The sequence below is a fragment of the Canis aureus genome, chromosome 11, assembly GCF_053574225.1.
Source record: "Canis aureus isolate CA01 chromosome 11, VMU_Caureus_v.1.0, whole genome shotgun sequence".
In the NCBI taxonomy this organism is placed as follows: Eukaryota; Metazoa; Chordata; class Mammalia; order Carnivora; family Canidae; genus Canis; species Canis aureus.
Genome location: NC_135621.1, coordinates 22,646,670 through 22,674,169, shown reverse-complemented (window position 1 = coordinate 22,674,169; position 27,500 = coordinate 22,646,670). Strand labels below are relative to the sequence as shown.

At 50.9% G+C, this 27,500-nt stretch overlaps 2 protein-coding genes across 17 annotated transcripts in view; one reads left to right on the top strand and one right to left on the bottom strand.

Annotated features, from left to right (window-relative positions):
• PPARA (peroxisome proliferator activated receptor alpha) overlaps window positions 1-18,312 on the top strand; it is a 72,918-nt gene extending 54,606 nt beyond the window's left edge. For 8 of the 11 annotated variants that reach the window (XM_077914097.1, XM_077914096.1, XM_077914093.1 and 5 more), the window contains 5 exons: window positions 1,141-1,279; window positions 2,035-2,237; window positions 8,679-9,126; window positions 11,266-11,655; window positions 12,323-17,181. In XM_077914097.1, coding sequence (XP_077770223.1) covers window positions 1,141-1,279; window positions 2,035-2,237; window positions 8,679-9,126; window positions 11,266-11,513 — 1,038 coding nt within the window. In that variant the 3' untranslated portion in view covers window positions 11,514-11,655; window positions 12,323-17,181. Of the gene's footprint in view, window positions 1-1,140; window positions 1,280-2,034; window positions 2,238-8,678; window positions 9,127-11,265; window positions 11,878-12,322; window positions 17,182-17,413 lie in introns of those variants that run through there. The other 3 variants (XM_077914092.1, XM_077914095.1, XM_077914091.1) reach the window with 3 other exon arrangements.
• Window positions 584-23,744, bottom strand: CDPF1 (cysteine rich DPF motif domain containing 1). Of its 6 annotated transcripts, XR_013388932.1 has the most exons (6): window positions 23,612-23,744; window positions 23,079-23,191; window positions 21,935-22,046; window positions 19,686-19,828; window positions 1,328-2,449; window positions 584-1,196 (listed from the first exon to the last, which is right to left on the bottom strand). XR_013388932.1 is itself a non-coding variant. In XM_077914105.1 (5 exons), the coding sequence occupies exons 2-5, from the start codon at window positions 23,189-23,191 to the stop codon at window positions 18,119-18,121; spliced, it is 483 nt and encodes a 160-aa protein (XP_077770231.1). In that variant the 5' UTR covers window positions 23,535-23,622; the 3' UTR covers window positions 17,738-18,118. The 6 variants fall into 6 exon arrangements, 5 of the variants coding, with proteins under 5 accessions (XP_077770231.1, XP_077770227.1, XP_077770230.1 ...); XM_077914105.1 differs by lacking the exons at window positions 584-1,196; window positions 1,328-2,449 and adding an exon at window positions 17,738-18,233 and having other exon boundaries at window positions 23,535-23,622; XM_077914101.1 differs by lacking the exons at window positions 584-1,196; window positions 1,328-2,449 and adding an exon at window positions 17,739-18,233.
• Between the last annotated feature and the right edge of the window lie 3,756 nt (window positions 23,745-27,500).

The window sequence follows — 27,500 nt, the reverse complement described above, 5'->3', positions numbered from 1 at the left end:
ATCCTCGTGGCAATCAGGGATATCAGGACCCCGCATCACGCTTCTAGAATTTTCTGTACGCTCAGTTTTAGTACTTCCTGTACTTGACATGTGGAGGATCTAGGACTCTCAGTGTTTGGTGAGTCAGGAATCCCCTTCCCGTGTGTGCGCTGAGACAGCTGATTGACTTCTGGAAGATGCCATGGCCTTTCCTGGTGCAGACACGACGTGCATCCTGGACACGCTGATGCTGCACCTGAGCCCGGGCCGGTCCTGGAGGCCTGGACCGCGGCGGAAAGGGCCACGCTGGTGGGGCCGGCTCTGTCTGCTGATGTTAGAACCCTCTTTTCCACCCCCTCATGACCCTGTGCCTTCTCTGGCCGTCCCACTTTACAGACCTGGACATCCAGCTTGGGAGGCTTCAATCTCCCCTCCTGTCCCCCCCCCCCCCAAGAAATTGCTGTCTCCCTCCTGCAGGCCTGCCGGACCTGTGCCACCCGAAATGTGTGGGAATGAGTGGGAAGCAAATGGGAAAAGGAACCAAAGCAAACGCAGGGGCCTTCACAAGCCTCTGACCATGAACCTGTAAAAAAAAAAAAAAAAAAGCTACTTGCAAAGTGGCGTGTCCTAGCTGGCGGGCCCGAGTTCCTTTTGTTACGTTTTGGTGTTTACACAGACGAAACACCGAAGCTTCTTACTGGGAAGAGTTTAAGATGCTTTGGTAAAGTGAGAACATTATTTACAAATGGTTGGCCTCCTTTTAGTACGGTATATTATCATTTTTGCCTTTTTAGGGAGTTCATATTCTCTTACAAAAAATGCCTAGAAACCTGGACATGCGTAGGAGGGGGAAGGTGACACTTATACGAGTCGGAACGGGACTTGGTGACTCTGGGAGACTATAATTGTGTCTTCCCAAGCCAGACGAGGATGCCTTGAAACTACTTCGAAATTTGCTTCGTTCTGTTAGTTCTTCATTTTACATGTCATGAAATTTAAATTTTTCAGTTTGTCCCAATTAAGGCAGACCACTTAGAACGATTTTACTAATTTCGGGCCTCTTGCAAAGTACAATACGTGAGCGACAGGAAACGTGAGTAGAGCCACGACATTGACTCCCTGGCATCCGTGGCCCCCCCCAACCGTGCATCCATCCCACAGGGTTTCTTCCGGCGAACCATCCGGCTGAAGCTGGCCTATGACAAATGTGACCGCAGCTGCAAAATTCAGAAAAAGAACCGGAATAAGTGCCAATATTGTCGTTTCCACAAGTGCCTTTCGGTCGGGATGTCCCATAATGGTAGGTAAGGTTGTCTAGCGTGTTCCCCAGCCCCATGCCTCAGCTTACCTCCCGTGTCTGGTCGCCGCCGACTGCATTCTGAGTGAATGCACGGCAACACCACTTAGGGCCCAGATCATTTTGCGACCAGAATAGCCTAAGAAGGGAAAAGTCACACAGCCGAGATGCAGCAGAGCTCCTGGAACTCCTCTGAGACCCTCCACACGGTAAGACTTCCATTGAAGGCTTTCGGACCCATTGCAAACCCCTGGGTGGCCAGATTGGTCACAGCATCTGCACGGAGCACATGTTTTGTAAACACCGTCCCCCATTGCGGATGTCATTATTCTGAACCTGTCCTGTCATTTTAGAACATGCCAATGGCGATGCAAAGGCAAGTCTAAATGACTAGTTCCTAGCAGGTGCATGTCTATCATCTGGACAAAAAAGAAAGGTGTCACCTGAACTCGCCCTAGGGGTCACTCCCATCTCCCTGAACTAAGGGTCAGTTTTGGACATAATGACAGTAAATGACCTCCAGCCAATCCTGTTGCCCAAATGAGTGACGGTGTTGCCTTTCCTTTTGGCCTTTGGAAAAACCCCAGGATTGAAGGAGGGTTGGGTTTTCTTTTCCTCTCCCCAGAGCAGAACATTGGCTAGTCCTGAGGGGTGGCTTTTCGTCCATGGTTGATTCCCGGGGCATGCACTCCACCGGGCCCGTCACTGCCACACGCCAGAGACCTCACCTCTGCTCCCGTTCTCTCCCGTGTCCCCAGCCATCCGCTTTGGAAGAATGCCACGATCAGAAAAAGCAAAACTGAAAGCGGAAATTCTCACCTGTGAACAGGACCCAGAAGACGCAGAGACAGCAGATCTCAAGTCCCTGGCCAAGAGAATTTACGAGGCCTACCTCAAGAACTTCAACATGAACAAAGTCAAAGCCCGGGTCATCCTCGCAGGGAAGGCCAGCAACAACCCGGTAGGTGTCCTCGCTGCTGCTTCTCATCTGGCCAGAGGTGGCTTCTGGGCTGCAGGGTAGCTGGAGCCTCGGGGAGGGCTGAGGAGGCAGCGGTGTCTGTGCCCTGGGCAGTGGATGCAAGCAGCAGTCCAGAGGCCGCAGCTTCTCAGCAACCCCATCCTCTGGGTTCGCTCCGCCTCAGAGCTCCTAGCAGCCAGGTCACTATGATGACTCTGTAATTAATGCACAAAAAAAAAAAAAAAAAAAAATCTGGTTAATAGCTTAGTGATCTTTCTTAGGTACATTTTTTAAAAACCTCTATTTTTTCTTTTTCTGTTTTTAAAGATTTATTTATTTATTTACAATAGACATAGAGAGAGAGAGGCAGAGACACAGGCAGAGGGAGAAGCAGGCTCCATACAGGGAGCCCGACACGGGACTTGATCCTAGGACCACAGGATCACGCCCCGGGCCAAAGGCAGGCACCAAACCGCTGAGCCACCCAAGGAACCCCTATATTTTCTTAAATCTCTATTTTCATGTCAGAAAATGAAAGCATTTTCTTCTATTCAGCACGTGTTCTAGCATCCTTGCCCTAAATCTCCTTCCTCCTCTCTGACCCCCACTGCCCCGCGACCCCTCACCCCTCACTCCTATGTCTTCACTGAAAAGGCAAGGACATCTCTGGGTTTAGAAAGGGCTGTTTGTTTACAGAGACTTTATTGTCATCTCTGGACAGTTCTGGGCCTTTTCTGCAGAACACTCGGCCCCCTGCCCTGCCACTCGCCCCCAGCCCTGCACCCTGCCACCTGGCCCCACAATCCGTGACCGGTTCCCCACCCCGCAGTCAGCACAGTCTCTGTGTCCGGTGCAGAACTAATCTCAGAGCTGCTTCAAAGAGGAGCCGGCCCAAGGTTGGCTAATGAAGATATTTTGCATTTTCCTACAAGCATGGCGAAACAGGTTTAATTCGTACTAATGAGTAGCTTAAACCAAGCCTGATTGGGAATTACAAGCTGGAATTTTAGTCACAGGAAAATGAAGTATTTCACAAGCTACTTACTTTCATGAACAAACCAAACCTCTCTTTTACTGAGTCTTTAATTCTTCAGTAAAATTCTCCAATTAAATAGGCTGAGACATTACAGAAGGGCTAGAGCAAACTCTATTAAATTGGTAAAGCCACACCCATGCTGGGAGGCCCCAGGGGCTTTTATAAATTAGACCCTTTCTGGATCACACGGGTGAAAGCAAAGTAACCTTTTAACTTTGAATTTCTCTCCTGGAAATGATTAGGAGAGCCCCATATTATAGTAACCCAAAATTCTGATCTCTTTGAGATCTTCTCTTTCTGTCTTGGGTTTTTAGAATTTAAAGGGACCTTAAAAGTCGACTTTACTCTTAACCAAACACTCTTAATATTAATTTCGTTCCCATGGAGTATCCTTCTGCATACCCCACTGAGATCCACACGCTCTCAGAAGGACCCCCATTGCCCTTGGCCCCAGCTGATACCATCTGAGCAGTTCCTCTTGGGGAGGAATCTGTATTTTGGTCTTTTTTTTTTTTAAGATTTTATTTATTTATTCATGAGACATAGAGAGAGAGAGGCAGAGACACAGGCAGAGGGAGAAGCAGGCTCCATGCAGGGAGCCTGATGTGGGACTCGATCCCAGGACCCCGGGGTCATGCCCTGAGCTGAAGGCAGATGCTCAACCCCTGAGCCACCCAGGTGTCCCTGTATTTTGGTCTTAAGGAAATAAATAAGAGACTCAAAATCAAGGCTTGGGCTTCACCGTACACGGGGCGATGGAGGGGCACAGGAGGACAGAAATCAGCGTGTACTGCTAGGGGACAAGTGCCTGCTCCTGCCCTCCACCTCCGAACCAGAGACTGCGGGCCAGTCTGAAAGGCAGCATGCAGGTGTGGCCTGTGTTCCCATGATTGTGCTCTCTACGCCTGCGACCACCTCCCCAGATCTCTGCATGATGAGGTCATGTCCCTCCCCCGTCTCCCCACCCAGCCCAATGAGGCACTTCTGGGGAGCCTGGAGCTCCCAGTGCAGGACACAGCCTCTGTTTTCCTATTTTCCATGGCCTCTAGATCATGTAACACAAGACCTGCAGCTCGCCTAGAACTGGTTAGGAGGCTCGGTGAGCCAGGAGAGGGATGCTATGGGATGGTGGGGAAACGGTGTTGGAGGAGGAATGAAGCTGCTGGAAGCACGTAGATTCCATTATTTTGGGGAAAAGATGGGTTTTAGCTGAGGGCAGGGAGTGATGGGAGGGACAGTGAATGTTTCTGTCTGGTCATGGGCTGGTTTGAGCACTTGAGATTTCAGAACCAGAGGCCAGGAGACGGCCAGGGTCCCAAGTCACCTGGGCAGAGCCTATCAGGCCCCTAATCACCTAGATATTGCTCGTCAGGTCCCTGGTTGGCCCTTGACTTGAGGACGGCAGGGGTGGAAGCTGAGCTGACACACAGAGGACAGGCTCACCAGTCCCATCTGAACTTGGCTTCCAAAAGTCATGCTTTTCAACAGTGTCTTAGAAAGTTGGTGTGTTGACATGTGAGGTGTTAAGAATGTCACAGGAAGACATTCCAGGAGGCCACAGGCAATGAGACGGTGAGGAGCGCTGAAGTCTGCACCTCTTATGTGAGGTTTGCAGCCAAGGGCCCAGGCCGCAGCCCCGTGCAGGTGCACTGCACGCCCGCCCCTGCTCCAGCTCGCTTCTGGCTTTAGAAGCTCGTTGCGCCTCTGGAACCCAGGGGAGGGTGTTCAGATTAAAAAAAAAAAAAAACAATTATTTAGCGCTATTTGTGCGACAGTCATATAGTAGTACTACTGCTACTTTGTAATGTCACAAACATGTCACAACTTCATTCAAATGAAGGGGACAGCGTATGTTTGTCTCAGAGATAAACAAAGAGCTCGGAATTGTCAGGAATAATCTTCAGTCTTTGAGTGTCTTCAGTTATGGAAAATCTGTGTCCTCTGAGAAGATAAGTGAATTTTAGACAAAACCATGAGTCCGTTGCAGAAAGCCAGTAACAGAGTCAAGTGTCTTATCTGAGAAGAATGAATGAAGCAAGGGGATGAATTTTTGGCATGTGGCTGAGAATAGACTCTAACACTTGTTTTGAGAAGGCTTACCCCCCCCCCCAAAAAAAAGAAGGCTTCCCACATTACTCTCAGCATTTTGAAATCTTCAGGACAGGGGGCCTTCTGGGCACCATCCTGAAATGATTCACCCCATGGTGGGGTTTTGCCCACTGTGTTCTGTTGAAATAGTATACCCATGACTTCAGTTGCCTTAAGATTGAAAAATATACTTAATATTTTATACTGTTTCTAGAAATGTGTAGTAAAACCTAACCAGAAGCTTATTAAATGGTTTCATCCAAAGCAATTCTACCAATCACAATTAAATTCTTCCTGAAAGATGGTGCTGCCTGACTTTATGTGGAAAATACTATTTAGATGTATGTGAAGACGAGTTCTTGTCAGTATTGTCATTAACACATACAGAGCAGCGTCAGGTGTGAGTGCAGTGATAGTTGTCAGTTAGGAGAACCTTCTGGTCTCGGTGGGGCATAATTTGTGGGGGAGGCTGGGTAGCTTTCTCCCTCGTGCTGTTTAAACTCGTGACAACATGCTTTATTTATCTACAATGACCACCTGTGATGTCAGATACATTCATTTCCAAACTTAAGTATAAAAGGCGCATTCCATAGTTAAATATAAGCAGCATGGATTCTTAAAAATAGTCTTATCAACAGTGTTTATCAAGTGTGTTAGTATATGCATTTTCTCTTGAGCTTCCATAAACGTTGGTTTCTTAATGTTAGCACTGGTTTTGAATTCAGATGGTTTCTAATTTTGTCTGTTAATGAGGCCCTGCCTTCTTAAAATCCAAGTGATAATTTTATAAAAGTAAAACAAAGTATTTGTACCAGTCGCATCCCCATTTACGAGAGTATGTTTCACATAAAACTAGTCCTGGGCGGGTTTCATGGGTGTGTGTCCTGTTTCACGAGGCCTGGGCCTCACGTTGGCATTTAACGCCCCGCTGTCACTCTCTTGAAATTCTTCATCATTTTTGAATGACAGGCCCCATGTTTTCATTTTGCTCTGAATCCTGCAAATTCTGTGGCCAGTCCTGCAAGATACTCTAGTGAAGGATGCAAGTCCTCTGTGATCACACACTTGGGGCACCGCTGCCTGGCCTGGCCTGTTGCTGAAGCTTTGCGGTGCATCCGTGCTGCGGTCGAGGTTTTTGGAGGCCCTAACTTCACAGAACTCAGCATTTCCCAGATGTCTTCGGGCCACACAACCTTTGTTTTTAATGCTTTTATGTACTTTTTTACAAAGCCAGTGATACAGCCAAGGTGGCCTACTAGCGTGTTTACTGGAATCGAAGGGTTACTGCTATGTATCCTTCAAGAGCATCCCTCCCGTCCACCCTAGAATGTTCATGCCTTTGCTCTGAGCTACTTCAAGTGAAGCAGAACTGCCCCCGAACAATGGTAACGTGGCCTGCTTCTTCCAGTCTTTGGAGGGAGACAACTTTAGTGTTCCTCAGTCACACTTGAGATATTCAGGACTCAGGCTTTTGTATTCAGAATGTTTTCACTCGTTCGTGGGTAATTTTTATTTTTATTTTATTTTTATTTTTTTTTTCGTGGGTAATTTTTAGAGTATCCCCTTTCTTCAGATGTAGAATCAAATTATTGTTTTGTCCAACCCTGTATTGCAAATTCTGATTTTGTTTAAACATTTCAGAGACAACCCCTTGCCATGTGCCAACACATCTGCCTTGCTTCTGAGATAAGTACGCCCTCCAGGTGCCCTGCAGGTGGTTTTGGGCTATGGTTCTTCCAGATGCTCTTGGGGGCCCAGAAATAGGGACCACATCATGCCACGGGGCCACATACAGGGTTGGTGATATATTTTGCCCATTGGCAGAGTGAGGCTTAAAATAACGAGCTGCTTATGCATTCCACATTTAAGTATCCTGGTAGAGGGACGCCTGGGTGGCTCAGCGGTTGGGTGTCTGCCTTTGACTCAGGGTGCGATCCCAGATTCGAGTGGTTCCCACATTCGAGTCCCACATCTGACTCCTTGCAGGGAGCCTGCTTCTCCCTCTGCCTGTGTCTCTGCCTCTCCCTCCCTCCCTCTCTCTCTCTCTCTCTCTCTCTGTCTCTCAGGAATAAATAAATAAAATATTTTTAAAAAATGAATAAATAAATAAAATCTTAAAAAAAAAAACTATCCTGGTAGAAATGGAAAATAATACTTTGGCCCGCCTTGTTACTGATTGGTAGAACATATTATAAGTCAGAGAGATCCCTCAGAGCCTGGCATTTCTTCTGCTCTGCACACAGATCCGGTGTGTGTTTTGGCCAACAGCACAAAACATTTATGTCCGTTCTCCTGTGCCCCACCAGATATATAATCCCTTCCGGGCATGCTGGCTTCAAATAATACGGCCAACAGTCTCTTCTTTCCTCCAACTGGATCCTTAGAAAATGGCAGGACCCGTGGGCTTAGAAGCAAATGGTAAGGCAACATGGAAGTTGCCAGCACTGCGGTTCGGTGCTTCTTCCAGAACACAGAGCACCAAAATGAAGATTTTAGTCTTACACACAGGGAAACGAGGGTGCTTCAGGTTTTTCCCAGTTTATCCCCAAAGAGCAAGGGCTTAACAATGCTTGTTTGCTGATTGCTACGCAAATGCCAACTTTCTGAGTTCTGTATGTTTACTCCCCAAACCTAGTCACATGGCAGTCAATGTCAGATAACGATGGTTACCTCCAAAGTTCATAAAATGGTAAAATTGAGAATTCTTGCGGGATGAGCGAAAGAGGTGAAAGCACAGATTTTTTTTAGTTATAAAATAAATAAGCCCTGGGAATGAAAAGGACAGCATGGGGACTGTTGTCAGCGGCGTCGTAGTTACGTTGTCTGGTGACTCCACTCCGTCGGAGCGGGCACTGCGTGATGTGTAGACCTGCTAAATCGGTATGTTGGGCACCTGAAACTCACATGACACTGTGTGTCACCTGTACTTTGGTGATAAAAATTTAAAATTACTATAATTAGGGCCATCGCAGTAGTATTTAGGAGTTCAGAGAATATTATAAAATATTAAAAGTGCTTTGCAAATACTCTCTTCTTAGCTATATTGCTGAAATCAGGACTTCACTTTCACGGCGATGAAATCCCCACTTGGTGTGAGGCAACGATGATTACTGTCTTACTGATATATGCCGTTAGTTCTCTCCGAATGTCTTTGTGTCCCCAGCCAATTCTGAGGTTACTTCAGGACAGAGACTGCGTTTTGTTCACATTTCGCTTCTCTGCAGGTGATCTGCAGACAGTGGCTGCTGATCAGCTCACCGATAATTAAGAGGACAGCCTACCAGCAGTTACCTGGCTCACTTCCATGTCTTTCTTTGCAGCCCTTTGTCATACATGACATGGAGACGTTGTGCATGGCTGAGAAGACTCTGGTGGCCAAGCTGGTGGCCAATGGCATCCAGAACAAGGAGGCAGAGGTTCGCATCTTCCACTGCTGCCAGTGCACATCTGTGGAGACCGTCACGGAGCTCACGGAGTTCGCCAAGTCCATCCCTGGCTTCGCGAACTTGGACTTGAATGATCAGGTCACTCTACTGAAATATGGAGTGTATGAGGCCATATTTGCGATGCTGTCTTCTGTGATGAATAAAGACGGGATGCTGGTAGCCTATGGAAATGGCTTTATAACTCGTGAGTTCCTAAAGAGCCTAAGGAAACCGTTCTGTGATATCATGGAACCAAAGTTTGATTTTGCGATGAAGTTCAATGCACTGGAGCTAGATGACAGCGACATCTCCCTTTTTGTGGCTGCTATCATTTGCTGTGGAGGTAAGTCGTTGACGTAACCCAGCGCCGTGTCACCTGCAGCCTCTTGGTGCACGCGTGCATCATGCACAGTGGAGCATGCGCTGGCAGATGGGAGGGCGTCTATGCCCCTACATCGCCGCCGATTGGAATTCAGTGAGATTTATATCCTATCATATCACATAACAGCATACATTATTATATATAAACACATAGTTGTGCAGTAAATGAATATGTCCCATTCATAATTATGTTGTATATGTAATATTCTATTTGTAATCATAATATAATCATATCAAACATAATATATTAGGTGTAGTGGTAATATAGTTTTATCTAATATATTTAATATATATTAGAAAGAATTATGTTACAATGTACAGTGTATCATGTTACTGTTATATAATTCTATTATTATAGTGTTATATCCGTATTATAGGCAGTATTCTATAAAGGGCCGTACAGATGTTAGTGCAGTTTATTTCACCATTGGTATATTTATTCCATTTCATAATGAAAAATATCAGTAGCTCACTGGCAGGTTTGCAGTTTGCTTTGCCAAAGGAAATGGATCCCAGTGAAGGAAAATCTGGGCCTCTCTGCAAGGAAGCTGGCTCTGCAGCTCCCAGAATTTTGGCTCAGTGTCATGTTCCTTTAAATAACCCTGTCCTGGTATAAGAAGGTCATCCCTATACCGTAAACTCAGCTGACCTCACCCAGCCCCCAGGGAGGCCAAGGGGGGTGACCACCGACCACTGCCGCAAACTGCCAGAAGCTGTACTGTCCTGCACGGTTTGCTGACTTGCAGGGCTGAGGCTGGCCACAGACGCCCAGACGCTGGAAGCCCCACAAGGCCTGTTCCTGTTACTGTTCAGCTGCCCCCAGTCAGGTGGAGGGAGTCCTTCTGCTCTGGCAAAAAATGTAAAATGCAAAAACAGTTGTACATAATCTACATTGTCCTTTGTATGCTCGAGATGTAGTGCTGTGAGTAAAAAGCAAGCGCACAACCATTTATAGGTAGTACGAGCAGAGTTTTCTAAAAGAAGTTATAATCGCTTATCAATCCCGGGGCGCCCGGTCAGCTCAGTCAGTTAAGCATGTGACTCTTGATTTCAGCTCAGGTCATGATCTCAAGGTCGTGAGATCCAGCCCCACATTGGGCCCTGCACTGAGTGGGGAGTCTCACCGCACATGCTCTCCATTTCTCCCTCTCTCAAAAAAAAAAATCATATATCAATCCTATGTACAGAAAAGTGTCTGGTGTGGTATACCTTAAACCTTACGAGGGGAATTCACTTTCTGTTTTTTTAATCTCTCCTTTTAAAAAGTTAGTAATTATATTCATTTTACAACCCCAGAAAAAGCAATGAAAAAGTCCACATCCTTAGCAGCACTTTTAACAACCCTAGTAAGGAGTGGGGCCTTAAAGAGAGCACTGCCTATTGGATGGCAGTGGGGACAGGGAATACTCTAGACCAAAGACCCGTGTGCCCAGGACGTGTGCATTCCTCTGTCCCAGGAGGTCTGGTGCCTGCGGTTGAGCTGCCCCAGGGAGGGCGTGTGGTGTACACGTTGAACTGCCTGCACCGGATCTCAGGCATTCCTGGGGCTCGTCGGCACCCCATCGAGGTAGCATCTACCACTCACATCTCACTCCACTGTCTATGCAGCAGATTCATATTGGAAGATTCCTAGCATCTGTTCCCCTAACGAGTGCTTTTTACCACAAAACCCAGTCTAACGCAATCCTTAAAACAGTGGTGGAGAACTTAAAACTGAATATCTAGTTTTGATTCAAGATGTATTTCATTTCATATTATACAAAACTGGTTGTTTTAATCGTCATCAGAATGTCTGATTACTCCTATGTTTTGGGTTTTTTCCCCTAATTGGTGGTCATCAAGGAAATCCAAAATGAAAGGGCCATGGTGTAGGGTAGCTGGTCGACTTAAGGGAGTACAAAAATACTTAGGATCGAGTATTTGTCCTGTCTGCGCATTAGGCCCAGTGACTTTGGAAGAATCGAGGTCTGTCTTCCGGCCGAGTCAACGTTATTGGAAGGCAGTGTAAGAGTAAGAATGTTTGGTCTCCCGAACCCATAAACAGTTAGGAGGTGTCCGTGGGAGGTTTATCACAACCGTCTCTTATTTCTTTTGAGAATAGATCGCCCCGGCCTTCTAAACGTGGGACACATTGAAAAAATGCAGGAGGGCATTGTGCATGTGCTCAAACTTCACCTGCAGACCAACCACCCGGACAACATCTTTCTCTTCCCAAAACTCCTTCAAAAAATGGCAGACCTCCGGCAGCTGGTCACCGAGCACGCACAGCTGGTGCAGGTCATCAAAAAGACGGAGTCGGACGCAGCCCTGCACCCCCTGCTGCAGGAAATCTACAGGGACATGTACTGACGGCTTGAGAGCGAACCGCACGACAAGCAGCTCTTCGAGGACTTTTAAAGTCGACAGCACTACAAATGAAAACTGGGAGCAATGCCTGCTTTGCACAAATTCCACCATTTTCACCTTAGAGAATGGGACGGATGAGCCCTAGGTAACCGGAAACCTAGACCACATTTCTTTCTTTTTCACACCAGTACTTGTAAGAGCGTGCCAAGTGTCGAAACGCCGGTGACAGGTAGCTGATAGGCAGTTCTTGGAAAATTAAGGGGAATGATGCCCAGCAGTCTGATTTTAACTCACTTGATGTTAATCCATGCAGATTTCTTTATATCACATTAGCCGTGTAGCCTTGAATTAACTGGTGACCTTGAAATACGTGGTCTGTCTTCTCTTTCTGCCACCTGTTGACTCTTGCGCTCCTTTGTATCGTTTTGGAAACTAATCAGCACTTTTTAACTTTTATAATCCTGTAAATCTAGATGAATCCAAAGGTTAGGTTATTTTTTAAAAGCAGCAAAATATTTATTGGGGAGACTTTAATTCTGTTTCCTGAATTTGAAGAAAGACAACATGCTGTTTCTTTTTTTTTTTTTTTAACATGCTGTTTCTTAATCAGAGGATTTGAAATTTCCAAGGATTATTTGATAAGCTATCCAAATGCAACAGTCGGTCGGTTTTCACTGTGTTGGGGGTTGTGACTTAATAGGCAGGAGGGCCTGTTTCTAGGTTTGTCTAGAAGATCCCAGAAAACTGAGTCTCAAGACTCCCCCCCCCCCCCCCCCCCCCCGCGGACTTGACGCTCTGCTTGTTTTCTCCAGCTGGTGTCTGTGGTCCCGTGGTCAGCAGGAGCAAGACAAACGGAGACTGTGTCAGCTCTCCGACCCTCTGACCTCTGTCTCCTATCAAATCTGAACCAACCGAGTCAGGTTGTTTGGGGGCCATGATAGTGTTTTCTTGGGGCGGGGGGCAAACCGACAGGTTGGTTGCCAACGTGTCTTTGGGCCCCATGTGTCAAGGCAGCTCCTTGGTCTTTTCCTGTGTTGCTTTTTAAAATACGCAGCTTTATTTTTTTAACCCTCGGTGGTGGTAGCTGCTCCTGGGAGTGTAAAAGATGAGGCACACGGGCCTTTATAGTGTGGGCCCGGGGGCAGGGGGACCATGTGGAGAATGAGAAGGGCAGGCATAGAGTCCCTTCATGTGACAGTTTTCCAATTACGTGTGGAGGGTGGTTTTCCCAACATCTGAAATATTTGCTTCAGCCTTAAAGATCATTTCTTAACCTGGGTCTAGTTACAAAAGCAGTGCTGATGGTGGTGATTGTCCAGACTCTTTCTGTCCACCATGGTAGGTACATGTCCTGTCAGAGGAGGTGCAGCAGCCCCACCCTCCAGGCTGGGCCGACCGGGGTCCCTGAAGTGCAGGGGTGGGGGTCCCAGGCCACCTGCCTCTGACCCCCTGCCTCGCAGCAGCTCTTAGGACCTGACCCCACAGGGCGCTGTCCCCTCCGTCTCTAGAAAACTTGACTCTGTAATGTTGCTGTGATTTGCTCTTGAAGAATGATTAGGGTTGAAGTCAATAAAGTTCCCAAGATCAGCGTCATGGAAATGCAACGGGACAGAGAACGGTAAAACAGTGGGCCTTCACCTCGGAAAGGCGAACGTGACCACAGGCACATCCTTTTCAAAATTAAACCTTACTGGTCGTTTTCATTCTTTGTTGCATGATCCAGTCAGAGGATCTGTTGGAAGCAAACAGAAGTATTTCCACACGTGAACAACAGCAGTCAAGAGATCATCCAAGGTCAGAGGGAGGGCACACGTGTGTCATTGTTCTTCTCCACCTCTTGGGCTGGTGAGCCTGGAGGGCCGTGGCTTGACCTGCACCAGGTCTGTGTCCCGTCCATGCCACCACTGGCCTGTCTCTCCTCACATGGCCCCAGACAGATGCCATTCACGGATGTGGCCTCGGAAGGTGACCCTCGAGACCCAGGATCCAGACTCACTGTCTCTGTTTTCATAAAACTTATTTTTAAAAGCTCCTTATTTCATGCATTCTGCGGGGACAGCCAGGCTGCGGAAGGCCCAGGTTCTGCATTCCGAGTATTAGTGAGCATTTGGCTCTCCTGGGGCCCAGAGAGGCTACCGGCCAGGATCCTGGTGAGGCCATGAGGGAGGCTGCAGAGACCTCAGCTCGAAAGTCACTTGAGTTGGTTCACTTTTATGGATAAGTACAAAAATCACAGATTCCCGTTCATTTTAAATAATAGTCACTGTTTGCCACACAGAATATCTGAGCCACCTAAACAAAGATTTCTCAGGCCACCGACAGTCAGATATGGACGAACTATTCACCAGTTGAAAATACCATAGCATTTCCAGGAGGGACCCGTTAAAGCGCCCCTCTTGCCCACTGGGTTTCAGTAGACATCAGCATAGAGTGCAGTAGATACAGCAGAACAGGTTCGAGAAGCCTCAGACCGGAGCATGGAGCCCCTCCTTTGCTGGGGAACTCAGCACATGGGGGCAGCCCCCTTGTCACCACCTTGACGCTCTTCCAACAAGTCCCTGTTTGTAGCCACCAAGTGCCAAACGCCTGCGAGACCCCAAAATTACCAACAGCCTTTGTCTGCAAGGGCTGACAAGGACAAATCCAGGAAGCCAGCCGGCCCTCTCCCTCCCCATCCCTCAGCATCCTTTCTCCTCCTTCTCCCCTCCTCCTCCTGGGCCTTTCCAGTCGGGTGTCCCACACTCGGAATTTTGCCCCTGCCACCCTGAGGGCTGCCCACACCGGTGGCCGCTTTGGTGAAGCCCAGCATCGACAAAACTAGGATGCTTGCAATTGCGTCAGCGCGAGCGGGAGGCAGGAGCACTTTGGGTATCACCGCAGTGCCAGTCACCTGCTCCTCTTTTCCCGCCTTGCTCTCAGCTTCCCCTGTGGCCTTCCTGTCACTCGTGGATGAGATGCCTCTAAAGCACCTAAAGAGTAGGTGTACGTGTGTCAGTAAGAATGTGAGGTCCAGGAGGAGAATCCGGTGCACGGTGCCTTCGGGTACCCATGGGAGGGCTGCCCCTCTTTCAGAGGGACTCTCTTCCTTTTAAGAGCGAGAACGTCTCTCTCTGCATTGCGGATGCATTTCCTACACTGGGCTGCGTGAAGCTCCGAGGAAACGAGCGGCCTCCAGGATCCTGCGGTGGTTCCGGAGACAAGGCAGCATCCTAGGATCCAAGCAGAAGCTCCAGGCACAAGTAAACTCCTTTGTTCAATGTATGATGATAAGTAAGCTAATAATTTTGCAACTACTGTTTCCCCAAATCTCCAGCATAACAGCTACCTCAGTAAGATACATCGAAAAGCACAGCTAAAATTAAGGTGCGTGGAACACTCGGGGTCCTTCTGGAGCGTCTCCCGTCCGATCGTTTATGGTTAAGACTCAGAAGCTACACACCTTTGCCTGGTTACACACCGACTAGTGGAAGGCCGTAGGACTTCTTAGAGGCACTTTCGTTGTTTCAAGGGAGCCTCAAAGATAATGCATGTTGTGGGAGTTGCGTTCCAGCATGACCGAGGTCTCGGAGAAGTGGAGCGGCCACCTCCTACAGTGACCCACGTGTGGAGGGCCTCCCCTGCCCTTCAGCTGGCTCCCTAAGCCTGTTCGTAGAGGGACCCCAGCCAGAAGAGGCTGGAAGGAGATGCCTCCGGGCACACGCGGCCGGGCCGTGACTCTTCCAAGGGCTCCCTACCAGTAGATGCACCTGTGCCCCCATGCTGCCTCCAGGCACTTCTGCCTCATGCCCCCCCCACTTCTTCAAACCCCAGTGGCACCAAGCACATTTGATACCTAACCGCTGGACACAGGATGGAGGGTTTTTTGTCTTGACCCGGCGGCCACACCTGTCTCTGGAATGTCTTGCAAACTCGTGTCAAGAGGGTGAAGGTGTCCATCAACCCCCCACCGCAGGTGTCCCCGGAAGGCTCCCTTGCTTAGAGCCTTCCTTTGAAGTTCTCGGCAGTGGGGTCCACTCAGGATGGCGAGGACATTCTGCTGTCCGTGGAAGTCACAAACTGAGACCGCTGCCACCAGCTGAGGGCTTCCTGGGTTTTCCCCACATATAAAGTCTTTATGGCGTTGGCGCTGCCAGGCACTGGGCGGCTCCAAAGCCAGGCTCTCTGTACTTGCTCTGCTCCTGTGAAAGTGGCCCAGCTTCTCTTTACTCCTGGTCCAAGCTGATTTATAGGGTTCCCCTGGGATGAAGGATTCTTGCCAGGCTCCGAAGGTGGAGGTCGACGGTTTTGCTGGGATATATATAGTTATATATTTAGGTGCCATTTTAATAGAATTCAGGGAAATGATCCTTGACCCCCACAGCCTGTAAAATGCACCAGAGTAAGAAGAATAGCAGTGACTTTCCGTCTGACTCAGGATATAGGAGATCCACTACATTTCTCTGGAAACCACAATGCAAACTAGAGGTGGTATTGGAAGTTTTATAAGGGAAAAAAAAAAAAAGTGAATCATCATGCATTAAACAAATTACGGAATTCCATCCATTTTGCTGGTTTTGTGGCGTGCAGGGGGTGTCTTCAGTCTCCGCGGAGGGGGCTGAGGCCCCTAAGAGCAGCGGGAGTGGCCCACGCATTAGGACAGTGAGGGACAGGCTGGAGGCCAGCGTGCGTTGCCCGGGCCGCCTCCTAGGGCCTGCGGGGGGCTCTCAGCTCACCATCTGCTTCTCGACATTTCAGTCTGAGACACAGACGAGACGGGTGCCACCGATGACAACCCCACCTCTCGGAAACCGGGGGTTGGGGAGGTGACCATACAGTGCAGCCCAGCTGAAGCTCAAACAGCCACATCCTTTTGGAGTTCTTTGCCAAATGGAACAGACCAAACTGCATCCATGTTCGGGGTCACATCTTGATGGAAGGAGTGGAGAACGTCAAGGACTCTAATGGCCTGTAGCTGTTCAATGCACTATTTGCATTAAAAAAAAAAAAAAAAAAACTAAGAAACTGTTTTTTCTTTTTTCTTTTTGTTTTTCTTTTCTTTCTTTTTTTTTTTTTTTTAACACATCAGAGATAGGGTTAAGACTTTGGATCAGGTTTTTTTCATTTAAAATGTTTGCTAATTCGGGTCAAATGTGAAGAACGTCCCCAAGTGCTTCTCCAGAGAAGGGAATGTACTAGCCTCCTCCCCCCTCCCCCTTCTCCCCACACTCAGCCTCTGAACTTGGCTGATTCGAGGAACCGCAGCATCCAGCAGACCCAAGTGCAGACCTGCCCTCCCCGTGAGCTTGGATGTGAGGGTTCCTGGCCCCAAGGGGGTCATTTGGCCTCAGCATGGCCCGTGCAAGGCAAGGAGGGGGGGAGGAGTCAAGCTTCAAGCCCTGAAGACCAGTGAGTGATCAATCCTTCCAAAGTAAGAAATCATTCACTTTTGGAAAACCATCTTTTAAAAAGCACAGACGGTCTGTTCCTTTTTTTCTTAAAAACAAACAAACAAAATGTACCTCACAATACGTGAATACCACTCGGTACCCTTCTCAGTAAGATCACAGTATTTGTATTTGAGTGTCATTTTCCTACACTGTGCGGTGAAAAGAACCATGTTGATCGCTGTATCTTAAATACTGTGATTCAAGTTCAAGAAAAATTTTAGAATAAATATTTTACTAACTTATAATCACGCATCTAATAACAAAGGTTTGGGTTCTTTTAAAATCAGTTGACATATACTCTTAGTAGCCTGGCTCTTGGAACCTACTGGAAACACGAAGGACGCTGGGCTAGAACAGCCGACGTGCAGTGGCACATGTGTGTGCACACGGGCACACACGCGCACACAGACATGGCTTTTCATCTCTCCCGAGCCACGCAGAATTCATTTCCCTGTGTAAATCTGTCCCCTTCATCAGGCGTCACACGCAGGAAGCACAAGCAAGCCTGTTGCACCGTCCCCCGCACCCCCTCAAAGCCGGGAGGCCAGAGCCCCAGGTCTGAAGTCACGAAGTGCTCGCGCAGCGTCCTGAAGACCCAAACTCTTCCCGGGTGGTAAGCCGCCGTCTGCGCTTCAGGGAATTGTCACCTGTGGGTTATTACCAAAGAACTCAGGCAATCCAAAACCTTCTGACAGGGTATTTGCACGTCGGGTTCTCTGCAGCCCCTGGACAGCACCCCCCCGCTCTCCCCCCCGAGAAGCACACAACGGAAACCACAGGCCCCGCCAGGCTCCCACGGCTCGTTCGTAGTATCCTGGTGGAATGTGTTCTTGGGGTCCCCGTGTGCTACCCCCAGGGTCCCCAAGGACGAGGGGAGGGCATTTGGCCAACACGTGTCAGAACATCCAACGGGTGCAGGTTTCCAAGGCAAGATCTTGGTGTGTCCCTCATTACCACTTAGGTGCCTTATACTCAGATGACAGACCCCTCGTCTTCATGCTAAACGGGGGCAGCTCCAGAGAGATCCTTTAGGGCGGGTTCTGGTGTCTCAGTCAGGGTCGGGGTCTGGGGGGGCCTCTGGAGCCTCAGGGAGCAGGGGTGGGCTCAGAAGAGCAAATGCAACGTCCCGAGTCACGTTAACCAATAGCGATTCCGAGCAATTAGAGGACTAGGACTTTAATTTCAAGAAATCTTCGGTCTTATTCTGTTTCCTGCTAGGAGGTTGAACTGATCACATCTGTTGATCCAAGTCCTGAGTTGATGGGAATGTACGTATCTGGAATGTCCTGCTGTAAGACTGATGAATGTAAGGAGTTAATTTCAGGGTACAGTGTTGCCTTAATGGTTTTAAAAAATAAAACTATTTTTTAAAATCAGTCGGTGAGTTCTGAGTGATGCTGGGAGGCGAATATGTAGTGAAAATCCCCGTCAGCAGCGTCTGCCCTCAGCCCAGCGTGGCCCCGCCCGCAGGGGTCTTCGCCTCTAGGCAAAGGCACAGCATGGACCTGGGACAGTGTGGCCGCAGGATGACAGCCATTTGCCTGCAGTGATGCAGGGGAAGCGTCTGGAAATAAAACCCAGTGCGCAGATTGGCTGATAAAAGCTCTTTATTCGTTCTCCCCTCACCCACTGCCGAGGTGGGGGCCGCGGGAGCCCCCGGGGACGGGTGCCCGTGGGGAAGGAGTGCCCCAGGGCCAGTGCTGAGTCTCCCGTGGAGAGGGGCAAGCGAGCAGCTCAAGTTCCGAGGCCCTGCAGGAGGGCGGAGGGAAAGCATCCCTGTGCCTGGGAATGGGATTGGGCCTGGGGCTGGGGCCAGAGCCCGCGGAAACAGAGGAGACTGCAAGTGGCAACGCCCAACCCCCAGCCACGCACGCCAGGTCCGAGTGCCAAGGGGAACATCTGTCTTGCAAATGTTTCAAAACATTAACTGGTTCTTTGGGTTTTTAATTATGAATCTAACACATGGTCAAGATTTAAAACATTATCCAGGTATCATGAAGGTGTGAAGTAAAATTCCACCGGCCCCAGGCCCCCTAATCACCAAGTGCAGCTGCCCACACCCCTCAGGCACCTTCCCGCAGGTCACCTCCCTGTGAACCGTCCCACTGAGTGACGTCTTCACTGCGTGGACTCCACTCCCCGGGATGGGGAAGGCACGCGTCTTCACTCCAGCCCTCCTGCCTCCGTGTCAGCACGGGTGGCACGACCCCCAGCGCGACCAGAGGTCCTCCCCACACTGGACCAGGACAGTGGGCTTTGTCCCTTCGCTCCTGTGTCCTCAGGGCCAAGGGGAGCAGCACGTCACTGGAGGCAATTCCTGGATCTGATGAATCCGCACAGGGCCCTCCAGGCCTGGCCCCGGGTACACAGAAGCCAGGGGATGACCTGGAGGGGCGGCCTAGAGGTCCAGGTCCGGGGAGGGGGGCGGAAGGCCCAGCCGGCCCAGCCTCGGCTTCCCTCGGTGCCGGTGTCTAGACCTTCGTCAGTTCCCGCCCTGTGGTCTCGGCATCGAGGAGGCTCTTGGACGCGCGAGGCCTGCCCCCCGACGGCCTTCTCTGCCCACCTCCCGGGCCCCTTCCTACTGCAGGCTGGGCCCCTGCTCTCTGCAGACGCTGCTCCTGCCCGCCCCGGGATGAGGCTGCCATGACAGCTCCCGTACAGCCCCATCCCTGCCGCGGGTGCAGAGGCCTGGCTGCCCAGGGGCTCCATGAGAGGTGCCGCTGCCACCCCCGCACCTGGCCGCACTCACGTCCGAGAGCCAGGCTGGCTGGCAGGCCTCTTCGATGGAGCTTTCCTTTTCTCCAAGTCTTGCCGGATTTCCTGAGGGAAGGCGTCCATGTTGTCCCGGACACAGGGGAGGCAAAATCTCTTGGAGTAGAATAAACTGCATTCCTGAAAGAGGCCGGGGAAGGATGCGGGCTAAGTACCAGAGCGGGGAGCGCAGTGCAGGCTTCTCCGAGGCCAGCCCTTGGCCATGTACAGGAGCCGGTGGGGAGTGGGGGGGTGGGGTCAGCTGGGCAGGGGGTGGCCAGGATGGGGCGGCCAGGGCCAGAACGGCACAGGGGACAGCAGGGCCCAGGGCCTGGCCAGCCACCTCCAAGAATGGTCATCACCTAAGAGGAAAGACCATAGAGGGCTGCCGGGGAGCAGAGAGCCGACCTCTATCAGACCCCACAGACAGTGGGGCGTCGGGGGTTCTGAGCAGGTGAGCATCACCCAGTGAGACTAGTGAAGGTGTCAGAGAGCAGGCCCGGGTCGACCAGGGTGGAAGGGCCAGGATGGCGTGGAAGGGCCCTGGGGACTGCCCGGCTCCATCACGGGTGAAGTGATAACAATGCATAGCAGCAGCAGAGCCCAGACCTAGAGAGTCAGAGACCCGACATCCCCTCCCTGGTTATCAGCAGTGGGCAAGGGTTCGGCGACCACCGGGCTGGGGGCAGCCACACACACCATAAAGGCCAAAGGCAGGTTGCTGGTTTGGGCGGGAGGTCAGATCTGTGCAATGGGGGCCACCCTCCCTTGTGCCCATCCTCTGCCACTCAACCCCTGAGACCCACTGCCCAGGGCCCCATCCACAGACGACTTTCCCAGACCCTTCTGCAACTGGGTGTGGCCACATGGCTGGGTCTGTGTCGCTGGCAGCTCTGCGTCACCTCCCGGGCATGCCCTTTGAAGGGATGGGCATGTGCTCCCCGTCTCTTCCTGCTGGTGGGAGCACAGGTGTGATGGTGGGAGCTGCAGCAGCCTCCTCAGCCTCAGTGGATGCTGTGTGCTGAGAATGGCAGCAGTGCCTTTCCAGGCGGCACCACCTGCTCTGGATTCTCACATGTACAAAAAGTAAGGGAAAACTGTTATCATCAGGCCACTGTATTTTGGGGGCTCTGGGTTCCAGCAGCTCAGAGTGTGCCTCGGCTAAGACAAGGCTGTCCTTCCTGCGGTGCTCAGAAGAGATCTGTTCCCATGTAAGAGAGGGGACTCACTTGCCACCAGCCAAGCACTTCATCCAACAATGCTGGAGACCTCGGATACCACCTGGAGCACCCTCTCCTCTGCTCACCAAGTACGGCCCAAAAGTGTAAGTGTGGCATTCAAGGCTTCTCCCCCTCCCTGGCCCAGCTTCCCTTTGCAGTCTTATTTCCCAGCTGCTTCTCTCCCGCTGAGTCCTCCCAGCCACCCATCAGCCACCCATGTCCTTGAACACCCAGGCCTCTGCCTTGCTGCGGCTTCCTCCCACCCTGCCCAATCTTGTCATTCTGCCCCTTCAGGGACAGAGGCTGATGTTTAAACCTGGCCTGTGACAGCAGCCTTGCCCGCACCTTGCCCCCTCGCAGAGTGCCCAGGGACTACTGTACCGCTGGGTCACTGGGGTTACAGCAGCCACGCTGCTCAGCCACACGGCCACACCACCGCCCATCCCTGGGGTTTTCAACAGTAGGCTCACTCCCCTGGTGGCCTGGGCCTACTCAGCCTCCCTGAACCTCCGAGTCCTCACCTATGATATGGGGCCAACACTGGTTTGCACAGCTACGTTCAGGGCAGGAATAAAGGATCCTGCACTGGTGCACCAGGCCCCAAGCACAGGGCCTGGCTCACAATGAATGCTCGAGAAAGCACAGTTCCTTCCTGGGGAAGGTCCCTCCAAGAACAAGTAGGAAGAAGGTCACCGTCCCACAGAGAGCAGCCAGTGGCCACAGGCACGGTGGGGAGGGCCAGAACTGTCCACACCCACTCCACAGCCAACACGGAGACCCTTCGACCGACCCCAGCTCGCCCTTCTGCCTGTCTCCTCACCTCTGCAGGTCCTACCCATAACCAGGTGGACCAGCTGCCCCCCCATGTGACTTGGGGGGCTCCTACGATCACCGAGGCAAGAAGGGGCTGATACTCAAGCCGTCCTTGGGAAAGGCTCACATGTCACCTTTCCCACGGCCGTGTGCAGGGTCCCAGCCAGAGGAAGGGAGGGAGGGGAGGCAGCCCTGGCCCACACAGCTTACCCACCGGGCTCACGCACACCAGCCGGCTGCATAAACTGCATCGAGAGCCGAGGACCAGGAATCTGTCCTTGTCTGGGGTGAATGGGTCCTTCATGACGTAACTCTCCTCCAGGAGGCTGCAGGATGGTAAGTAACGCCAGAGGTCAGAACGGCCTGAACCTCCGTTGCCTGAAGCTTGGCAGTAGCATGGAATGGACCTCACCAGGGCCTGCATGCCTGGGTGGGCTCACAGGAGGAGGGGCTGGTCCCCCTGTGCCACCGGGTAGTAACAAAAGAGCAAGCAATCGGGGAGCAGGTTGGAATGGAAATCGGAGCTGCTCTCGGCTCTGACAGCTGCGTTGGGAGAACCACTCCTCACCCACCAAAAGTCAGGTCAGTGCAAAGCAAGGCCCCACCCCCCTACCTGCCCCACTAGGACGGGTGCACGGGGCACAGGGCTCATCCCTACACTCCTAGCATGCGGACACCTACTCTCAAGCCACCTGCTCCCCCACACAGGGAGAACCAGGGCGCCCAACACTGTGTGTCAGGTCCTGGCCTCACCCTGCACATCAAAGGAGACCAACGGGATTCTGTGATGACAGCCCAGGTTCCTGGTAAGCAGAGGAACCCACCCAGGAGAAAGCCCTGGCCCCTGCCACCTGCCCCACTGAGTAACACAATGGGTGAGCAACGTACTGGTCAGCTTCCTCATGACAAGGCATTTGATGAAGGACAAGTTAAAGGTCATGATTCAAATCCCAGGACCCACTGGCTCTACTCAAGGTCGGCTCTGGGCAAATTTACAAGAAGCTGGTCCTTTGGACTCACTTCCACCCGGGCAAGGGGGGTGGACAGGCTTTCCACTCAGAAAGTACGTCCACGGGAACCAGGAGGAATGGCAACAAGGCTCAGCCCCAAAGGAAAGGGCTGCCCCGGGGCCTTTCACTCCCTCAGGGACAGTGCTTCTACCCCACAGCGGGAGCAGGTGTTGGGCTCCGGGTGGAGTGGGGAGGAAGGGGAGGAAGGGGCGAGGGCCTTGCCCTGTGCCTCCGCAGGGCCCCCCTGCAGCGTCCAGGGCCTAATAAAGCACCACCCAGGTGTCAGACTCAGGGACCGCCAGCCTGGGGCCTCCTGGGCCAGCAGCCCAAGGAGCCAGGTGTACTCACACGACAGAGTGGGTGTCAGAGGGCTTCTGCCCCACGTAGCTGTACGGCGCTGTCAGGGCACAGAGCTGGCACTTAAACACGCCCAGGGGCCGGCGCCCGGCCTCACCCTCCATCTGCAAGCCCAAGACACAGGGCATGGCCCCCTGAGAACCAAGCGCTGCGCAGTCTCCAGGCCTCCCACTGCTTGCTTCTGACCCCCAAGACCCAGGGCACCCCCTACGGACAAGGACCCCCGGTGCACAGGTGCAGAGCCAGCAGGACAAGCTTCAACACAAGGCTGGCTGCTGGCTTCAAACCTAGGGGGCTCCCCAACACACTCCAGCCGGCACCCCGACCCGGGCGTCCATGCCCAGGGCGCACACAGGGCGGGGGCAACGGCCGCGGGCTCCCCCACGTCCCCACGGGGGTTCCAGCCGCTGTCCGGCGGGTCAGGCCCCGGGCCCCCGGCCGTGTTGCCTTCTCCCTCCCCTCGGGCTTCGGGGGCCGCGCCCCGGCCGCCTCCCGCCGCCGCTGTTTCACCCGCGCAGTCCTGCCTGCCTCAGTGGCCCCGCCGCCTGCGCACGTCCGGGTCCGCCCCCGGGGCCTGAAGCCTCCGCCGCCCAATCCCGGCCAGCAGGTGCGCACCACGCGGCCCTCGGCCCACGGCGCATGCGCGACCCGCCTCCCGCCGGCACCGCCCCACGGCGCGTGCGCAGCCCCGGCCCCGCCCCCCGACGGCCCCGCCCCCGACGGCCCCAGGCTGGGGGAGGGGCGGGTCTTCCTCCGGCCGCAGCGCGGTGCTTGGTGTCGCTGTAGTGTGTCCCCGCGCCGGGGCTGGCGCGACCCGGTCCCAGCTCGCCGGCTCCGTGTGCCCCGCACCCCATCGGGACCGGCGGGAGCGGCCCCGTCCACCCCGGGCGGCGGACCAGATGGGTTCACAACGCGCCCCGCCCTTGCCCGCGACCCCCGCAGACGCCGGAGGGGAGCTGCCCTGCCGAGCCCCGCCCTGCGCTGGCCCCGGGGTGTCCCTGCCCCAGCCTCCCCTGCTCGCCTCCAGGCCCCCCCAGGCCCCCCTGCACCCGCGAACCCCTGCGCAGCCTCGGAAGCCAGCAGGCCTGCGGTCTGGGGCTTCCTCCCTTGGGGAACTGAGAAATCAGGAGTATCTGAGGCATTTTAGTAATCCTGGGAATAACAACTAATCCTGGACCTGGACCTGGACTTGGACCCTGGGGATTTTAGCAAGCGCTCTAGACTTTTTAACTTGCAGATATGAGCCCTGGGTGCCTAACAGCAATAGCATTCTTTGGATTGATTCCAAGATTACATATACTGTTGAAATTGGTTTTTTCTGGATCTGCCCAAAGATGGACCAACTGGACGAAGCATTTTTTTTTAAGATTTTATTTATTTCATGAGACACAGAGAGAGAGAGAGAGGCAGGCTCCATCCAGGGAGCCCGATGTGGGACTCCATCCTGGGTCTCCAGGGTCATGCCCTGGGCCAAAGGCAGGTGCTAAACCGCTGAGCCCGAAGCTTTTCTTTTCTTTTTTCTTTTCTTTTCTTTTCTTTTCTTTTCTTTTCTTTTTTAAAGATTTATTTATTTATTTATCATAGACATAGAGAGAGAGAAAGAGGCAGAGACACAGGAGGAGGGAGAAGCAGACTCCATGCAGGGAGCCCGACGTGGGACTGGATTGGGGGACCCCAGAATCAGGCCCTGGGCCAAGGCAGCACTAAACTGCTGAGCCACCCAGGGAGCCCCACTCCCCCCGCCCCGCCAAGCTTTTCATATATGACCTGCAACTTCTCAGATACATGACTGTGGTCTCATGAATACTCTTAAAGCCGGTAGGCTAGACAAGTTAGAAAAGCTAAGCAAAATATTCAAAGAGCAAATAATCACGGTCTTTGGCAGAAAACAAAATTAATTTTGAATTTGAGCTGTCCACAGTTTTTAGTAGAAGAAAAAAAAATCTGAAAGGATTAAAAATATCTCAAAATGTCTCAAAAAATGGTTTGCTAAAAGAAACTAAATATTTACAGATGAATCTTGGGAAATACAATAAACCACTTGTCAAGAAGAATAAAAATATGATAATCTTTTTAAAAAAGAGAAACTGGGTGTAAAATAAGTGCTGTATCAAGACAACGAAAAGACAAGCCACAGAATGGGGGGGGGGGGAATGTATATGGTAAAGGGCTATTTTCCAAAATGTACGAATGACTCTTAAAACTCAAAACAACCAACCTGATTTAAAAATCAGCCAAAGACCTGAACAGACATCTCACCAAAGAAAATATACAGGTGACAAATAAGCATATGAAAAGATGCTCCACATCCTATGTCATCAAGGAAATGTGGATTAAAATAATGAGCTACCACTCCATACCTATTAGAATGGCCAAAATCCAAATGCTGCCAACAGCAACTGCTGAGGAGGATGTGAAGCAACAGGAACTCTCCTTCATGGCTGGCAGGAATACAAAATGGTACAGCTGTTTTGGAAGATGGCTTGGCATTTTATTACAGAACTAAACATATTCTCACCATATAATCCAGCAATTGCACCCCTTGGTATTCATCCAAAGGAGTTAGAACTTATGTTCACACAAAAACCTGCATGTGGATGTTCTTTTCAGCTTTTTTTTTTTTTAAAGATTTCTTTATTTGGGGGCACCTGGGTGGCTTAGTGGTTGAGCATCTGCCTTTGGCTCAGGTGGTGATCCCAAGGTCATGGGATTGAGTCCCACGTCAGGCTCCCCTCAAGGATCCTTAAAAAAAAAAAAAAAGAGGCTCCTTGACATTAGACATTAAATATTATTAGAGAGAACAAGCGGGTGGAATGGCAGGGGGAGAGGGGAGAAGCAAACTCCTTGCTGAGCAAGAAGCCTGTTGTGGGGCTCGATCCCAGAAGATCCCAGGATCATGACCTGAGCCAAAGGCAGATGCTTTACTGGCTGAGCCACCCAGGTGTGCCATCATAGCAGCTTTATTCATAATTGCCAAAACTTGGAAGCAACCAAGATGTCCTTTAGTGGGCGAATCGATAAGTAAACTGTGATCCATCCAGGCAATGGAATCTTACTCGAAACTAAAAAGAGAGGAGCTACCGAGCCATGAAGGAAACTTAAATGCATATTCTTAAGTGAAAGCAGCCAGTCTGAAAAGCTTACTTGTTATACAATTCTCACTATGTGACATTCTGGGAAAGGCAAAACGGGAGACAGTTAAAAAAAAAAAAAATCAATGTTTGCCCCATGTTAGAGGGGAGGGATGAATAGGTGGGATGATGAGGACTATCAGGACAGTAAAACTACTCTGCATGCCACTATGATGGTGGATACATATCATTATACATTTGTCCAAATTCATAGAACGTGGGACATAGAGTGAGCCCTGAAGTCAACCATGTAGATTCACCAGTTGTAACAAATGAGCCACCTGGGGGAGGTTGATGATGGGGGAGGGGGCTGTGCCTGCGCGGGGGTCAGGGTTCTATGGAAAATTTCTGTAGCTTCTGCCCAAGTTTGATGTGAGCCTAAAACTGGCCTAAATTTTTTTTAAAAAACACCAAAATGTGGGGCACGTGGGTGGCTCAGTGGTTGAGAGTCTGCCTTCAGCTCAGGGCGTGATCCCAGGTGTTCTGGGATCAAGTCCCACATCAGGCTCCCTGCAGGGAGCCTGCTTCTTCTTCTGCCTATGTCTCTGTGTCTCTCATCAATAAATAAAATCTTTAAAACAAACAAACAAAACGAAACCACCAAAATGACATTCACATTCAATATAGGGAAATTAGAACTAGGGAACCGAAACACTTGCTGGGGCCTGAATGAGAAGATTCATGTACAAATAATCCTAGAACTCATTTCTATAGAGACTATTTTCTGGCCACTTTAGATCGAGGCAGAGTTTCTACCGAAGAGGAATTTGAGCAACACGAAAGGCCTGCCACGGTTGCCACTTTTATGATATCCCAGCACTGAAAAATGTGAAAATAGAAAAACATAAACACCCTGTGGACTGAGGTAAATTGTAAGGAACAGTGGTGGTAGTGAAATGAGGGCAAAATTTAAATCAGGGAAGGAAAAATTTTGTGGGAGTTTTTTATATGCACTCTTTGCAATGTTCAGACAGGACATCAACACTGGTGATTTGATTCTAAACCTAAAGCTTTACAAATTTTATTGACAATTCCAGTTGCTACCCCCTCTGCAGAATGAATTTTCTCCCAACTGAGATAATCAGAAACAGTATGGACACTCTGATGACTCAGGAAAAGTTGTCTAGTGTGGCATATCATCCATAGAACAATCATGTGAAAATCTTTATTATTATCAATATAATGATTTTTCTGAAACGAAGGCAAGAGAACAAAGCTTTATGGAATACATATGTAAGACTTTACAGATTGATCGGGAATGTCTTTTTGCTCATCCAAGCAC

What these genes read in the sequence shown, in the direction of transcription:
- CDPF1 (XM_077914101.1), bottom strand. Translation starts at nt 23,728, where the DNA reads ATGCGCCGTGGGCCGAGGGCCGCGTGGTGCGCACCTGCTGGCCGGGAT. An exon ending in TCTGACACCCACTCTGTCGT is followed by an intron (nt 22,047 to 23,078) that starts GTGAGTACACCT and finishes ACCATCCTGCAG; the next exon opens with CCTCCTGGAGGAGAGTTACG. An exon ending in GGCTGGTGTGCGTGAGCCCG is followed by an intron (nt 19,829 to 21,934) that starts GTGGGTAAGCTG and finishes GGCCTCTTTCAG; the next exon opens with GAATGCAGTTTATTCTACTC.